General features: G+C 43.7%; 1 protein-coding gene across 1 annotated transcript in view; it reads left to right on the top strand.

Moving 5' to 3' along the window:
• NMNAT2 (nicotinamide nucleotide adenylyltransferase 2) overlaps positions 1–17,909 on the top strand; it is a 116,487-nt gene that overhangs the window by 59,432 nt on the left and 39,146 nt on the right. Inside the window, exon 2 of the mRNA XM_073593365.1 lies at positions 16,363–16,451. Coding sequence (XP_073449466.1) covers positions 16,363–16,451 — 89 coding nt within the window. The remainder of the gene's footprint in view (positions 1–16,362; positions 16,452–17,909) is intronic.

The raw sequence follows: 17,909 nt of genomic DNA, 5'->3' as shown, positions 1-17,909 counted from the left end.
TCAAAATTGACCCGGAGGGCAGATTTGTGTTGTTACATGTGGTTATTGATACCCATGAAATGCTGATTGTCGGTGTGTATATACCTCCACCTGCTACAGTCTCTCCTGCATCATTTTGGCTTTGGCCCTAAATTCATCTCCTGGGTGCAGGCCCTATACAGATCTCCGACGACTAGAGTGCGTACTGGGTCGACTCTTTCCCCACCCTTCTACCTCCATAGGGGAACCAGACAGGGTTGCCCTCTATCACCAGCCCTCTTTGCGTTGGCCATCGAGCCAATGGCGATTCTTTTGCGATCCTCGTCGGAAGTCTGTGGTATAATTGTAGGGCCCATACAGGAGAAGATCTCCCTGTACGCCGATGATACTCTTCTGTATCTGAGGAACAAAGCTGACTTATTGTTGTGGCTCTGTCGATTGATACCTTTGGTCGGTACTCTGGCATCTGTATCAACTGGGGAAAATCTGTGTTATTCTCACTCTACTCTACAGATGCCTCATTGCCAACTAACACCCTGCTACAGAGTCTCACAGTTTAGATACTTGGGAGTAGTAATCCACAGGGACCTTTCGCAATTTATTCCTCTTAATCTAACCTCGGTGACCTCCCCCCTGAGATGCACTGTTTGGAAAACATTAGCCCTTACCCCAGTTGGAGGGGTCAACCTAATAAAAATGTCAGTCCTGCCTAAATTTCTTTATCTTTTTAGGCAGACTCCAGTACATATACAGAACACGTTTTTCAATAGATTGAATAGTATAATTACCTTGGAATGGTAGCAGCCCTAGAATAGCAAAAACAACTCTACAACTACCTATCTCCCTAGGAGGCCTTGCTTTGCCCTGCTTTATCAAATACTATTGTGCTGCAGTCCTGGTCACGGTCAGGTTGTGGCTTTCAGAGGACCTGGCCAACCCCACTTCCACATTGGATGCAGCATTGCTGGGATCTTACTCCGAGCTGCGGAACTTGATTCACAGAGGATCCTGGTCCGATCCTAATATTACCTCCTCGGTGCACACTACTCCTAAGGTATGGGATGTTGTCTGGGCCAAGGTGGGAAAGTCTAATGCCGCGTACACACGAGCGGACTTTCAGGGAGACTTTGCCCGGTGGACCAGAGTCCGCCGAACAATCCGACCGTGTGTAGGCTCCGGCGGACTTTTCCAGCTGACTTTTTCCCAAAAGCCCGCCGGACCTAGATTTGAAACAAGTTTTAAATCTTTCCGTCGGACTCAGTTTCTGGCGGAAAGTCCGCTCGCCTGTGTGCTGGTCCGACGGAAAGCCCGCTCGTGTGTATGCTGGTCCAACGGACCAGATATGACGCGAGCGCAGGGTATTGCATTTCGCGCTCGCTGCAATAGGAAAAACAAATTTTCCTATTGCGGCGAGCGCGGGGCATACCAGGCCCTTAGGTCTGGTATGGATTATAAAGGGAAGCCCCCCTGCGCCGAAAAAACGGCGTGGGGTCCCCCCTAAGATCCATACCAGACCCCGATCCAAGCACGCAGCCCGGCCAGGTCAGGAAAGGGGGTGGGGACGAGCGAGCCCCCCCCTCCTGAGCCGTACCAGACTGCATACCCTCAACATGGGGGGTGCCTTGGGGGAGGGGGGCCCCGCCACCCCGAAGCACCTTGTCCCCATGTTGATGAGGACAAGGGCCTCTTCCCGACAACCCTGGCCGTTGGTTGTCGGGGTCTGCAGGCGGGGGGCCCTTTTCGGAATCCGGGAGCCCCCTATAATAAGAGGACCCCCAGATCCCGGCCCCCCACCCTATGTGAATGAGTATGGGGTACATGGTACCCCTACCCATTCACCTAGGGAAAAAGTGTCAATAAAACACACTACACAGGTTTTTAAAATAATTTATTAAACAGCTCCGGGGGTCTTCCTCCGGCTTCGGGGGTCCCTCCGGTTCCTCTTCTCCCGGTGTTCCAGTTCTTCGGCCGGCTCCTCTGCTGTCTTCAGGCTGCTCTTTTGCCAGCGGAGTTCCGGACTTCTTGGCTTCTTGTCTTCTTCCCTCGTCTCTTCTCCAGATGTTGACACGACGCTCTCTCTGGCTGGACTGCTCTCTGAGGGCTCCGTTGTGACTTATATAGGTGGAGACCCCGCCCCCTTATGATGTCACAGTCCCTGGGCATGCTGGGACTGTGACGATTTAGGGGGCGTGGTCAACATCACCCTGGTTTTTCTGGGGTCCCTCAGCAGTGCTGGTGGCTCCTCCTCTTCTCAAGTGCTCCGTCAGAGAAGCACTCTTCTTCAGGACGCCCACGTGGGTGCGCTCCCGAGTCCTGCTGCTGCATCTATTGACACATATAGCAGGACTCGGCCCCGCCTCCCGGTTCCCGCATTATTGGATTTGATTGACAGCAGCGGGAGCCAATGGCTGCGCTGCTATCTATCTATCCAATCAGAACACGATTGAATAGATCCAATCCAATTTATCCAATCGGCCGGAGCTGGTGTGCTCATTCCTGTCGCAGGAATTACAGGGCTCAGGTAAGTAAAAGGCGGGCTCGAGGGGGCTGCTGCATGACAGAAAGTTTTTCACCTTAATGCATAGAATGCATTAAGGTAAAAAACTTTGAGGGTTTACAACCCCTTTAAGGACATAAACTCGATAGGTAAACTACGAGTCCCTTGTGATCCATTACCTCTATTACTTGGTATTTACTGTATGATAGGTTAGAAGCCCCCCAACAGTCCATCAATGGAAAACCCTTGTGAACTCAGCCCTGCCCTTATACAAGCTGATATATATGGGACGTAACTGCCTGAAAAACTTGAGAAGCTTTGGGCGGCATGGGTCCATGAGCGGCAGCTGACTCTGGAGTAGGGTTTGGAACCTTATACCATGGTTGTTTTGTAACACATGAGCATACTGCACATAAACCCAGCAGGACTTACTTCCCAGCAGTTTCTGATATTTTATGTCCCTTTTGCTGTGACATGTTAGGTATCTATTTACTTGACGTAACATCATCTTTCATAGTATACAAAAAAGTCAGGCTAACTTTAGAGTTGTTTTTTATATTCATAGTGAAACAGTTTTTTTTTCCAAAAAAAACGAAAAATTGCTGCGCAAATACCGTGTAACATAAAAAGTTTCAAAGACCACCATTTTATTTTATTTACACACCTAGAGTGTCTGCTAAAAATGTATATATATATATATAATGTTTGGGGGTTCTAAGTAATTTTCTAGCAAAAAAAAAAAAATTATGATTTTTACATGTAGGAGAGAAGTTTCAGAATTGGTCTGAGTGGCAAGTGGTTAATTACCATAAGTAAGTAATATACAAATAATTATTATATATTGTTTTTAAGGTAATTTACAATATTTTCAAAAACTGTACTCAAACAGGTGGCTTAACGGACAAATTACTGAAGTTTAAAGTTATAACTTCAAACCAGTAATTTCACAGTAAATAGATAAATAATAAATTATTATGTTATAACTTATAGCATAATAATATATGATTTAGCTTGATTAAAACAATACCTTTTCAACAGTAGAAGATTCTCATTCTACCTCCTAACTTTGTGAGAAAAACATGGGATTATGGGAAAATTTTATACCTATAAACCAATGCTTTTTCTTGCTAGTTAAGAGGGCTGGACTGGAAGGGAGTATTTGTCTTTTAGACACATGCCCCCTTCTATGACACTGCAGTGAGAGGACAGCCTCTAGTGCAGCATTTTTATTGGACAGCTTGTTCCAATGTTGCTTTACCATTGGTCCAAGGCTCCAAGTTGTCCATTGAACTCAGTGTTTCTGACAAGAAGTGAGAGGCACTATGAGCTCAACCTCTCAGTCTGCTGCAAACAGAGTGTGCCAGCTTGTATTTAAACTGGTCACTATGTATGTAGCTTGTGACAGGCTGCACAAAAAGCCCTTTATCTCTGGAACTATGGGTGGCAGAAGCCAGTGGTGACCAGTGCTGGGGTAGGACTTCAGCTACCTACCTACCAAATTTGGGGTCTCTGTGACCCCAGGTTGGTATTTTTTTAATTATTATTATGTTCATGACAGGTGAGGCTGCCTCCCCTGACTGCACATCCCTGGTATGCAAATATAAAAATACCTTGACGGGTAGATGTCAGTCTAAAGGGAATTCTCCCTGATTGAAAGAACTGAAATCCAATGAATGAAATGGAGGGATCAGGGACAGTAAGGCTGGGAAGGAAACACTAGATAATGCTGGACATCCCCAAAAGGAGTGCACACCACCACCAGTAAAAATGCGCGCTCACCTTCCAGATGAGTCAAAACTCATATGCAAATCTCCCCACAAGCTCTTTGCTCTCACTTCCCCTTCCCAATCAATGGTGGGTAATCCAGATGGCTCTTTTCTTAATGGTAACTCATCTCATTAACATCCAAAGAAACGGATCATCTCCCAGCTTGGCTCAAGAGTCCACGAGTTCAGGACATGTAAATAATAAGTATAGAGACCATAGTGTTCTCTGTATACAAATGTATTCAAATCCCCCAAACAGACAAGTTGCACTTACAAGATAAAAACTTTTAAAATCACATATAAACCTCCAGAGTAGCACCGCAGTGTCCACATACACAGTGCCTGGCTGAACGTCATTATCAGCACCTCCCTTCTAGACACGTATCAGCCAATCACAGGACTTCCTCAGTAGGCCTGTGATTGGCCGATACGCATCTAGAAGGGAGGTGCCGATAGTGACGTTCAGCCAGGCACTGTGTATGTGGAGGTTTATATGTGATTTTAAAAGTTTTTATCTTGTAAGTGCAACTTGTCTGATGAACAATCACTGTGGTGGAATTGTGTGGATACACTGATCACAAGAAGAGTTTTTCATGTTTCATTTCTTAATTTTTTCATTTTATGGACTATTCATTTATATGTAGGATTTCTTTATTTTAGAGATTTGCACTTTATATTTATATATATTTTTACACATAGCGCTACATTTATTTATTTACTATCTATTTTGAAATTAGTGTGGTGCACCACTTGGAATGTTTAGCAGCTGTGCACGTTTATTATTAGGTTATCTTATTTAAACATCACAATATTTTTTACTTGTGGCGCTGATTGTTTCATCTTATAATGCTGGACATCCCCCAGGCAGACTCTATCTGACTTACTGCAGCTTTTAATACACAATGACAAAAGCCTACCATGTGCAATGAAATCAGAGTAAGCAATTTTAGTACAGGAGAGGAGCCTGTACAACTGTGCAAGGCTGTAGGTAACGCTGGAGTTTAGCTTTAATAAGCTCCTGCAAAGAACGATGATGATATGTGAAATGCATTATCTGATAACACATTATTCTAATTTTACATTTAATCAGTGTAAAAGCAGTTGAAGCAAAGAAAGTTGATTTGTGGTGTACTATAGTTAGAACTTTGCTAATTGTCTTATATCAATCTGTCAGTGAAAGCTTCTGAAAAATTAAAATTTTATGTTTATATCAGTGTAGCGCTGGTAGATTTGCAATCTACCGCATGTTAGGTAAATTTAGTAAATTGTGTGTTAGGAAGGTTAAAAGTTCGCCTCTGTTCCAGCTTGGCTGACGTTGTGGGTGTTTTCATGCTGACCGGTGGGTGTCGTTGTTACCACTGGTCAGGGTTGGAAAGGCAACATGTTGAAGCGTATAGATGCTCCTCTGTCCCAGAGGCACGCTCGGTGGAGGTGGTCCTCCGAGTTGCATTCTGGGCGAGGGTATTTATGGGACAGACGCCATTTTTTGGGGTTCGTTTTACAGCCACCTGCTGGCCTTCCTGGCCGACAGGTATGCGTTAAGGAGCTACCTCGTGGTCCGGGAGGCCCACGATACTGCGGCGCAGGGGTGGGTCCAGAGGCTTGTCTGGAGCCTGCCACCGCGGCCGAGTAATGGTCCAGAGCTGTCGGTCCTGTGTGACGAAGCTGGACAACCGAGGAGATCCCAGGGGAGGACCCATTTTGGAGAGATCACGCCGCATGCTGGTCTATAGAGGGGCCTGGTGACTCAGTTGGAGGACGTATCCAAAAGTAACTATACAGCATTGTGTTGCCAGCTTGGCTTAAAGGTTCAAGCACTGTGACTGACTTTCACTACCGCAAATCTATACATCCTGTGGCAGAGGAACGTATGGATTTTTGTTCCCAAACAAGTCTGTGGCAGAGACTTTGATTCATGCTGCGTACTGGCTGCTAGACCGGTGAGAGAGGCCTATCCAGACGAGCAAGGAGTGTATCCCACAAGAGGAGCGCATTTCAAATAGTATTTCAATCCTACCAGGACATTTTGTCAAGAGAACCCTACCAGAGAATATTTGAGTTTCTTCTGCGAGTTTCCTTTCTACCTCTTTCCTGCTACTTCCTAGGTCGTTTGTTTAATAAAGCATTGAAAACGTACTCCAGTGTTGGTGCGTGTGTCGTCCAGAAGTAAACTCAAAGGAACCCTAGACCTGGTGCCGGTGAAACAGAGGGAAGCAGAGTGAAGGTAACAGACCCGCTTAAACCAGCAGCTCCACCATGAGTTAGTGCTACATCAGTATTTTTTTTCCCTGTATTTATCCTTGACAAAGAAAAGAAATAAAGATGTAATATATTGCAGCTTACCTGTACTTGTGTTGGCTGCATTCATGTTTTTTTTATGTCAGGCATTTTTCCTTTACTTTACCGATCCTGCCAGTAACACAGTTCCTTTCATAAGGTGACAATAATGCTCCCAGTTCTGTATCAATGGAGGAGCAGTGTTGTCAAGCTAGGAAACAGGTGTTAGCACTATAGAACACTTCTCTCTCGCCTCATCTTCACAAAATGGGGGGAGAGATTGTACTTCTCAAAAATTAGCTGCTCATGGCTTATAACTGATGGGCTAATAAGTGCAGCAGAGGCAGGAGGCACAAGCACGAGACATCACAAGCTCATTGGATTTCTGGCAGGACCAACAGTTTTTTTTGTTGTATTAGCAAATGCTTGTAATACTTCCTCTTTATTTATTTATTTATTTTTATTATTATTACAAGCTTTAGTTAAAGTGTACAAAATGTACATTCACAGCAATGTTGAGTGGTGCACTGTGCTGCCTGACATTGCAGTGCGATTCAGGCCTGTGTGCTACAATAAAATGCAATGTGTCTGCATTTTAATGCAGCACGCTTCAATGCAGCGCTAGGCTGCATTGCAGTGTGAATGGGACACACGGGAAACAATTGTTTCCTGTGTGTCCCTGCGGTTACAGGCGTTTTAACATGCGGTAAATGTCTGTCACTGCATAAAGTGTGAATTGGCTCTTAATGCTATCTAGGAAGGACCATAGTCACTCCATTTACTTTACATTTAAACTGGCCGTGTTCAGATCAAAATTTAGTCTGGTTTAGCAGGGAATGGACAAATTTCAATCTGCGTAAGGCCATTCCTTTTCAACAGAGGTCAATCGTTGAATCAGATTCTGTTGAAGTTGCATGTTAGAAAACTTTTGTCGATCAGTGGCTTCAGCTGCTGATCAGTGTATTCTGACAACAGTGAGTTCCATTGTGAGAATACAATGTCCTGGTGTGTGTGTGTGTGGGGTGTGGATTCCCCCATCCTCCTCGCTTGTATTTATGGAGGAATCTACCCACTGGCTGAATGAAAAAACTACTCATCTATGGCTGGCTTTAGCCTTGTATGGTACACTGTAACCAGATTAGATTGTAAGCTCACCTGGTGTCAGCCTTTATGTGCATGGTTCGGTACTCTGCAAAGCATGGCAACACACACAAATTCTCTTTCTCTCATATTCAACTCATTCACACCCTTTGCATTGGGATGCACTGGGCAAAGTTTTCCAATGCAGTTCCAACACATAGACAAGGCAGTTCGCCTTGTTTTGTATGGTGTCAGTTCACACCACTGCATTACAGTGGTGTGTACTAGAAAAAAGTACTGCATGCAGTACTTTTTTTTCAGTGTAGTGAGCTATGTTGAAAACCACTGCATCCCAACACCACTGTGTGAATAGAACTTAATGAAAGTCATTACCTTTCAATACGTTTATTAAAAAAAAAAAGAAAACAAGTAATGCGTCGGGGTTGGCACTTCGGCATTCTGTCCTCTCTGCACATATTAGCAGCTGTGTGTTCAGCTCAGCTGCTGGTGTGAATAAGCCCTAAAGATTCAGTGAGAATATTCACTTCCATTATATAGCCAGGTGCAGATGAAATCTTCATACTGTTTCTTGTGAACATTCTCAAATCCTTTAGTAAATCAGCCGTATTGTGTCAGTTTTTTGTTGTTTCAGTATTCAGGAGTAATGGCAGAAATTATAATCATCCTTTTTTATCCATTCTTTATTTAAGAAAGTTTTCACAATTACTATAAACAGAAAAACATAGAAATACACAAAATACATAGACCTAACTAGGGATGAGCCGAACACCCCCCCAGATTGGTTCGCAGCAGAACATGCAAACAGGCAAAAATTTTGTGCAAACACTGTTAAAGTCTATGGGACACGAACATGAAAAATCAAAAGTGCTAATTTTAGAGGCTTATATGCAAGTTATTAACATAAAAAGTGTTTGGGGACCCGGGTACTGCTCCAGGGCACATGTATCAATGCAAAAAAAAGTTTTAAAAACTGCCTTTTTTTCAGGAGCAGTGATTTTAATAATGCTTAAAGTGAAACAATAAAAATGAAATATTCCTTTAAATATTGTGCCTGGGGGGTCCTCTTAGTCGGCCTATAAAGTAGCGCATCTTTCCCATGCTCCCAGATCCCCTCCCCCCCATGTGAATGGGTACCTACCCATTCACCAAAAAAGTGTCAAAAAAGTAAAAATGAAAGGAGCCAGTTTTGGACAATTCCTTTATTAAAAAAAAAGTGTCCTGCGATGTCCATCCATCTTCAATCACTGTGCTGATGGTCCCCAAAAAAAGAGAAAAACTCTGCCTCCAGGGGAGGCGTCCCCGCTACTGCCATCTTTTTTCTTTGACAGCTCTTATATAGCCAAGGGCGGGGCCACCCGCTGATGTAACCAAGTGACCCCGTCTCCTTTTGACATCATGTGACGTCGGAGGGGGGCAGGGTCACCCATTTACGTTACCGACCTTGATTACCTTGACTATATAACAGCTGTCAAAGCAATGTTGAGGGCATGCGGCCTGGTACGATTCAGGAGCGGGAAGGGCCGCTCTCTCGCCCCCCTTTTCCTGTGGCCTGCCAGGTTGTGTGCTTGGATAAGGGTCTGGTATGGATCTTGGGGGGACCGCCACACCATTTTTTTTTTTACATTTTGGCACGGGGTACCCCTTAAAATCCATACCAGAACTGAAGGGTCTGGTATGGATTGGGGGGGGGGCATGCCATTTTTTTTTTTTTTTGGCACGGGGTTCCCCTGAACCATTTCAATACACTATATTATACATACTACACTGCCTGAAAATAGATTCTACACTGAATATCTAATCTACTAAATGCAACGTGTATATATATATATATATATATATATATATATATATATATATATATATATATATATATATATATTAGGCTGTATATATATGCTAGGCAAATACACTGCCTGCACACCGCTAACTAAGCTGCCTAATCTCTCTTCATTAATTACACTGCATATGGCCGCTGTGTAAACAGCAGTCTTATATAGTGTGGGGAGTGGACTTGCCCCCCTGAGCCATGATTGGCCAAACGCACCCTGCCTTTGGCCAATCATGGCTCTCTCAGCAGAGCGCGCTGTGATTGGCCAAAGCATGCGGGTCAGGTGAATGCTTTGGCCAATTATAAGACACCAATGCACTGCGATCTCGGATGGATGATAAGAGAAATGTAAGCTTAGAAAAGAAGGAAAGGGAAAGAGAAGAAGAGAAAAAAAATGGGGGGGGGGGGGGGGGGTGAATAATCATCCTTTTAAATATACTTAGATAAAGTTACAATGAAATCACAAGGAAACAGTCCACCTACAAGAGTGCCTATCTGTCAGGAGTATTTGAACACCTCTGTGTGGCTGATTTATTAAGATTTGAGCAAACAATATGCAGAGTTGGCCAAGTTTTAGCTTTTATTCCATAGCCTGCACTGGTGCAAAGTAGTTTCTGTTGGCTACACCTCCAGTTCCTTTTCTCCCATTTTAATAATGCAGCCCTTTACAGCATCAAACCTAATTCCAAATGCATTGTTCAATAATTATAGATACATAATGCATCCTTTCTTTACCACCATTTATAGTAGGCATCAAAGATGCCTCAGCAGCTAAAAGCTCAAAGGCTCAAAGCCAGTCATTGTGGTGAACATAGCTATCCCTTCCCATAATCATACCTGAAAACATTACTCCATTGATTGTCCCCCTAGTAAATGAATAGCTGGTCTTATTGTATGAAAAAGGAAACATCTTGTTGCTGTGGACAACACAATTATTTTCTCCCTATAAATCCAAAACTGGTTTAGAGGCACTCGTAGGTCTTGCAGAGGAGGAAGATTAGAAACAGTAGTTACTTCAATGGTTCGATGAAGCTCAGTCTATTTTTCTCAAGACATCCTAATTATTATTTTTTCCCTAACTTTTTTCTGTCAAACAGAGTATGCATTTATATATGGATGGCAAATTCCAACATGGTATTATTAGCTGCACTCCAAGTCACTGAAAACTGTTTAATGGGTGCTAATAATAGTCAGCTGAGAGCTGTCCAGAGTGCTGAAAAAGCCTGCAGGTACTTCTTGTCTGACGCCAGCCTCATTATGGTATATTGTAGACATTCTAGCCTTCCAGAATCCACAACTCATGCCTTATAGCAGTCAGGATTTTCTCTCCGGCACATATCTTTCTCAAAGTAAAATGTTTTAACTTGGATAGCAGTTAGGATTGTTTCTGGCTGAAAAATCTTGACTGTCTTGCTTTTATTTCAAACAACTAAGCTGGCTATGGGCGCCAATTAATAGTTGGACCTAACCCCACCACATCAGGATTTAATTTCTGTCAGCTTCTATATATGGCAATGGAGATATGGCCGGCATCAAATTGTGATAGAGCAAGGTTTTGTAATCTGCCCAACCATTTTGTCTCCCAAGACCGTTGTCACAATGGCATGCATATCAGGTCTTGCAAGTTATACTTTAACTATGCAGTCAATTTCACCAGTCAGGCAGGAATGGTTTCACAAATGCGCATCTAAAGCCAAAACATATTTTAGATTTAAACAGAGTAAGTTCAGGAGCTCATGGAGGACGTTACAAGGAGGCAGAAAAACACAGTAAAAAGCAATTTAATGAAAAAGAGAGGGCCATTAAGTAGTGAATGTGTATGGATTATTTTTGGAGAATAAGGCTATTGTTTAGTGTCATTTTAAGCTGCAATATATTCAGGCTAACAAAGACATCAGTAATTTGTATCATAATGAAATGTTTTATTACCATATTTACTGTCCTGGCAAAATTTGTATTATTGAGAAATTGTGAATGTGCTGTAATCTTTTTAGTATTTTAATATTTAACACTATAAGCCGGGGTAGGCAACCTTTTGAGCACAGTGTGCCGAAAAATGTTTTCAAAGAAATTGAGTGTGCCGATGTTATAACAAAAAAAGGTCAACTTCACACTCTCAATCACAAAAAGATTTTTTTATAAAGTAAATGCTGTAAACTACTTAAGTAGTGAGAAATTACCATCCTGCACTCACGCCTCAGATCAGCCCCAATTCTTGCAACTCCACACTTCAGATCAGCCCCATTTATTGCACCTTCACACCTCAGATCACTGTCTCCCCTACACATCTGCCTCACCACTGTACTACCCTGCACATCCGCCCCACCACTGTACTACCCTGCACATCCGCCCCACCACTGTACTACCCTGCACATCCGCCCCACCACTGTACTACCCTGCACATCTGCCCCACCACTATACTACCCTATACAACTGCCCCACCACTGTACTACCCTGCACAGCTGCCCCACCACTGTACTACCCTACACATCCGCCCCACCACTGTACTACCCTACACATCTGTCCCACCACTATACTACCCTATACAACTGCCCTACCACTGTACTACCCTACACAGCTGCCCCACCACTGTACTACCCTACACATCCGCCCCACCACTGTACTACCCTACACATCTGTCCCACCACTATACTACCCTATACAACTGCCCTACCACTGTGCTACCCTACACAGCTGCCCCACCACTGTACTACCCTACACATCCGCCCCACCACTGTACTACCCTACACATCTGTCCCACCACTATACTACCCTATACAACTGCCCCACCACTGTACTACCCTACACATCTGCCCCACCACTGTACTACCCTGCATATCCGCCCCACCACTGTACTACCCTACACATCTGTCCCACCACTATACTACCCTATACAACTGCCCCACCACTGTACTACCCTACACATCTGCCCCACCACTGTACTACCCTGCATATCCGCCCCACCACTGTACTACCCTACACATCTGTCCCACCACTATACTACCCTATACAACTGCCCCACCGCTGTACTACCCTACACATCTGCTCCACCACTGTACTACCCTGCACATCTGCCCCACCACTGTACTACCCTACACATCCGCCCCACCACTGTACTACCCTACACATCTGTCCCACCACTATACTACCCTATACAACTGCCCCACCACTGTACTACCCTACACATCTGCCCCACCATTGTACTACCCTGCACATCTGCCCCACCTCTGTACCACCCTGCATATCTGCCCCACCACTATAAACCCCTGCACATCTGCCCCACCACTGTACCACCCTGCACATCTGCCCCACTTCTGTACCCCCTGCTCATCTGCCCCACCAATGTTCCCCCCTTTCTCATCTGTCCCACCACTGTACCTCCCTGCACATCTGCTCCACCGCCGTACCCCCATGCTCTTCGGTCTCACCGCTGAACCATCTTCTCATCTGTCCTAACACTGAACTTATCTGCTAATCTGCCTCACCACTGTACCTCCTTTCTCCTCTGCCCTGCCACTGTACCCCCCTGTACATCTGCCCCACCTCTGTACCCCCTGCTCTTCTGCCCAACCACTGTAACCCCCTGCCAATCTGTCCCACCAATGCACCTCCTTTCATATCTGCCCCACCACTGTACCCCCTGCTCTTCTGTGCCACTGCTGAACCCCCTTCTCATTTGCCCCAAAACTGAACCCCCCAGCTCATCTTTTCCACCACTGTAACCCCCTTCTCATCTGCCCCATCACTGTATCCCCCTGCTATTCTGTCTCACCGCTGAACCCCCTTCTCACCCCCACCATCACTGTACCTCCTGCACATCTGCCCCACCACTGTACCTCCCTGCACATCCACCGACATGCCCCCATGCTCTTCTGTCTCACTACTGAATCACCTTCTCATCTGTCCTAGCACTGAACCCATCTGCTCATCTGCCCCACCAATGTACCTCCTTCACATCTGTCTCACCTCTGTACCCCCCTGCTCTTCTGCCCCATCACTGTTCCCCCTGCTCATCTGTCCCATCCCTGTACCCCCTTCTCAACTGGCCCAACACTGAACCCCCCTGCTCTTCTTCCCCATCACTGTACCCCTCTGCTCTTTTGTCCCACTGCTGAAGTCCCTTCTCATCTCTTCCACCACTGTACCCCTGTACATCTGCCCCACCGCTGTACCCTCCTGCTCTTCTGTCCCACCTCTGAACCCCTCCTGCTCATTTTCCCCACCACTGTACCCTCCTGCTCATCTTCTTCACTGCTGTACCCTCTTCTCATCTATGATATGCGTGATATGCAGAGTGGTGAAAGGAAGCAGAGATGAGACACATCTACCTGTCCTGGCACACTCATCCTGCTGATCCACCTCACGCATCCAGCCCATGTGCTTGTATGTGATGTCACATATAAGCATCTGGAAAAAATGCGCAATGATAAGCTCAGGTCAGGGGCATTTTCTGAAAGCAGTGGGGCTGTGTGCAGGATCATAAGTTGGGCCCCCGTAGCTGAGAAAAAGTCAGGCACTTTGCGCCACAGCAAAAGTTTGCCGCCTGTGTCACCAGTGCCGGGGGTTGCCTACCCCTGATATAAGCCTTTTATCAGTATCAAAAATTAAGAACTATCTTTGTTGCTCGTAGCAACCTAGCTATTTTACATTTCCTTCTCCCTTATTCTATAAAGTGCAATGGGTGTTCAGACCAATTATATTAGTTAGTTCATGTTTTGTTGGAATTATAATATTTGGCATTTATGATAATTATAGTATATGTTTAATCAACATATATTTACTGTATATACATATCTATATATATCTATATATATATATATATATATATATATATAGATATATATATACTCATGGCCAATGTATTAGGTCCACCTTGCTAGTACCGGGTTGGACCCACTTTTGCCTTCAGAACTGCCTTAATTCTTCGTGACATAGATTCAACAAAGTGTTGGAAACATTCCTCAGAGATTTTGGTCCATATTGACATGATAGCATTAGGCAGTTGTTCTATGATGTGAATCTCCCGTTCCACCACATCCCAAAGGTGCTCTATTGGATTGAGATCTGGTGACTGTGGAGGCTTTTGGAGTACAGTGACCTCATTGTCACGTTCAAGAAACCAATATGAGATGATTTGAGCTTGGTGACATGATGCATTATCCTGCTGGAAGTAGCCATCAGAAGTTGGGTAGACTCATTGGCGTGTGCACATGGGGTGCCAGGTGTGCCTGGGCACACCCTAATCACCCTGTACGGTCCAGATTCCCCCTGCTGCTTGGCTGTAGAGAAAGGGACTGGGGAATCTCTGTCCTCATTCCCTTTCTCTGTCTCAAAAGTGAGACATCAGGAGCCTGTTTAGACCCTTGAGATTTCACCAAAGCCCACCAATGAGCCTCCTAAAAAAAAATTATAAAAAAAAAAAAAAAATTGTAAAAAAAATAAAAATAAAAATAAACAACTGAAATATATATATATATACACACACACGTGTTTGAGCTTTAAAGGGGGAAACCCTAATGCAATAAGTTGCGCAAACCTATGGTACACTGTAGTCATAAAGGGATGGACATTGTCAGCAACAATACTCAGGAAGGCAGTGGCATTTAAAGGATGCTCAATTGGTACTAAATGGCCCAAAGTGTGCTAAGAAAATATCCCCCACACCATTACACCACCACCAGCCTGAACCATTGATACAAGGCAGGATGGATCCATGCTTTCATGTTGTTTATGCCAAATTCTGACCCGACCATCTGAACGTCTCAGCTGAAATCGAGACTAATCAGACCAGGCAACATTTTTTCAGTCTTCTATTGTCCAATTTTGGTGAGCCTGTGCGAATTGTAGCCTCAGTTTCCTGTTCTTAGCTGACAGGAGTGGCACACAGTGTGGTCTTCTGCTGCTGTAGCCCATCGATGTGTTGTGTGTTCAGAGATGTATTCTGCATACCTTGGCTGTAACGAGTGGTTATTTGAGTTTGCCCATTCTCCTCTGACCTCTGACATCAACCAGGCATTTTCGTCCACGCAACTGCCACTCACTGGATATTTTCTCTTTTTCGGACCATTCTCTGTAAACCCTAGAGATGGTTGTGTGTGAAAATCCCAGTAGATCAGCAGTTTTTTTGAATACTCAGACCAGCCTGTCTGGCAACAACAACCATGCCACGTTCAAAGTCACTTAAATCCCCTTTCTTCCCCATTCTGATGCTTGGTTTGAACTTCAGCAAGTCATCTTCATCACATTTCAAATCTAGATGCCTAAATGCACAGAGTTGCTGCCATGTGATTGGCTGATTAGCTATTTGTGTTACCAAGCAATTGAACAAGTGTACCTAATAAAAATGTGTGTGTGTATCAACTTTTATTTATTTATATCCAATTTTATTTTATCCCCAATTATTAAAAGCTTACTGTTGTGAACTCGTCATAAAATATTTTGAAAGTGAAAAATGTGTGTGTGTATATATTTATGTGTGTGTGTGTGTGTATTATTTTAAAATGAATGTTTATGTGTCATAATATAATTAAATTTAAGTTGCTGTTTTCTTTTCTTGTTGGCATTATACAATGTGCCATTTCGAAAAAGATTCATACAATTTAATTTAAAAAAGACCAGTTTCCATTCACAAACTTGAATAAAAGGATCTACAAGCTGACCACAGCTATGTTCTAGTAATGTTCTATTTTCAGCAGTCATACTGATATGTCAAACCCATTTTATTCTTCAGCTCCTAATATATTTCACTGAGCTACATTACTTAATAGCTATAGGACCCACACTTTCTCACAACTTATATTTAAAATTGACATATTTACATAACCTCTGTCTAACTCTAAAAGTGTAATAAGTGTATACTCACTATATTTGTCTTAGATTTTTTTTTTTTATAATGATCTATTTACTGTTCACAGAGAGAGCGCGAGATTACCTGCACAAGACTGGAAAGTTTATTGTAATTGGAGGAATTATCTCTCCTGTGCACGACTCGTATGGCAAGCAGGTACAGTCTGATTTTGTTTCCGCATGTTCCACAAATATATGACTATTGCCATCAGGAATGCTTGGGATTTTATTAGTATCTGTCACTTTCCATCATTTGTATAAACTGTAAACCAATCAAATACAGTATATATATATTTTCCCCACAGCTAATTTAGCACTTTTAATTTAGTGACTGAAGTGATATTAAACCTTCAGTTTTTAAGCACTTTCAGCTGCTAATTTAATCATTTACTGAGTATGCGGCTTCTTTATCATTTAATCCTTGCCTAGGTTTCAGTTTAAGCTGGTGTCAAGACTGCTGCTCCAGGATTCCTGTTTTAAGCTGGCCCCTTCCACTTGCAGCATCCTATGGAGCCACCCTTGCATATGTGGTGTAGAGTTGTCTTCCTACACTATATTTAGGAAGACAACTCTACAATAGAAACACACAGTCCCATAGCCTAGGATGCCAAAACACTCCTCTGCTCCTCCTTCCTCTTCCCCCTTTTCTGCACTGTTATGAGGTATGACATATGATGAAGGTTTAAAGTCTTTGCTAATAACCAGTTAATCATGAATGTGTATTTGCCATTCCCCCAGCTGGGTTATTTATGACAGGGTATCTGTTACAACTCAAGGTACTCAGGCCTGTTGAGTCTGACATTTTTATTAGAGTTTCCAGGGGGAAATGTGGATTTGGCTAATAGGCATGAGAAGGTCTGCCTCCGTCCTGATCTGATAAGGCGTTTCTGGCATGCAACTAAGAGGTTATGGATTGTATAAACTGAAGGAGAATGGAGGGGGAGGGTCACTGCAGCTGTGTCTTCTTTTGACAAGATGGCATAAGAGACTTGTGACCTGAACAAAATGGCTACTACACACACAGCTTTTGTGAGCCCAGGAGCCCAGTACACATGACCATTACAGTAAGCTGATAACTAGTGCTACACACTCCTTAATTTGTGAATGCCAACTGTGATACTTTTTCTTGTCCACACAGGGCAAAGCAACAAGGTCACGTACACTTCGACCTCCCTGCCAGTATATAGAGTACTCACCTTACCTTTTCTTACTCGACCCTCCATTCATTCATTGGAAGTGTACTGAAATATCTGGCTATTTCAGGTATAGAGGAGAATGTAACAGAACTGTTGCCTGCTAATTGGCTAGAAACTTTTACACAGGGGGCTCAAAAAAAGTTCTTAACCTTGTATAAAGTTGTTTTGGAACTTACACTGGAATGTCTTCCTTTATTTCTGATGGCTGAATGGAGCAGGAAAGAAGGGAAAGAATTGGAAGGGGGACATTAAAGCCAATATTTTGCATTGCCCTGCATAGGCAAAGTACATGGTCACTTTTGTCATTAAAAATTAAGGTTCATACATTGTGGGCCAACCTATAGCCTCTGGGTTTTCCTGGGGTGCCTACTTTAGTTTGTGCCAACTTCTCTACCCCAGGGCAGGCCTAACATTGAATA

This window comes from Aquarana catesbeiana, linkage group LG07 (assembly GCF_042186555.1).
Source record: "Aquarana catesbeiana isolate 2022-GZ linkage group LG07, ASM4218655v1, whole genome shotgun sequence".
Lineage (NCBI taxonomy): Eukaryota > Metazoa > Chordata > Amphibia > Anura > Ranidae > Aquarana > Aquarana catesbeiana.
Note: the sequence above shows the minus strand (reverse complement) of the source record. Positions and strands in the feature narration are given on the sequence as shown.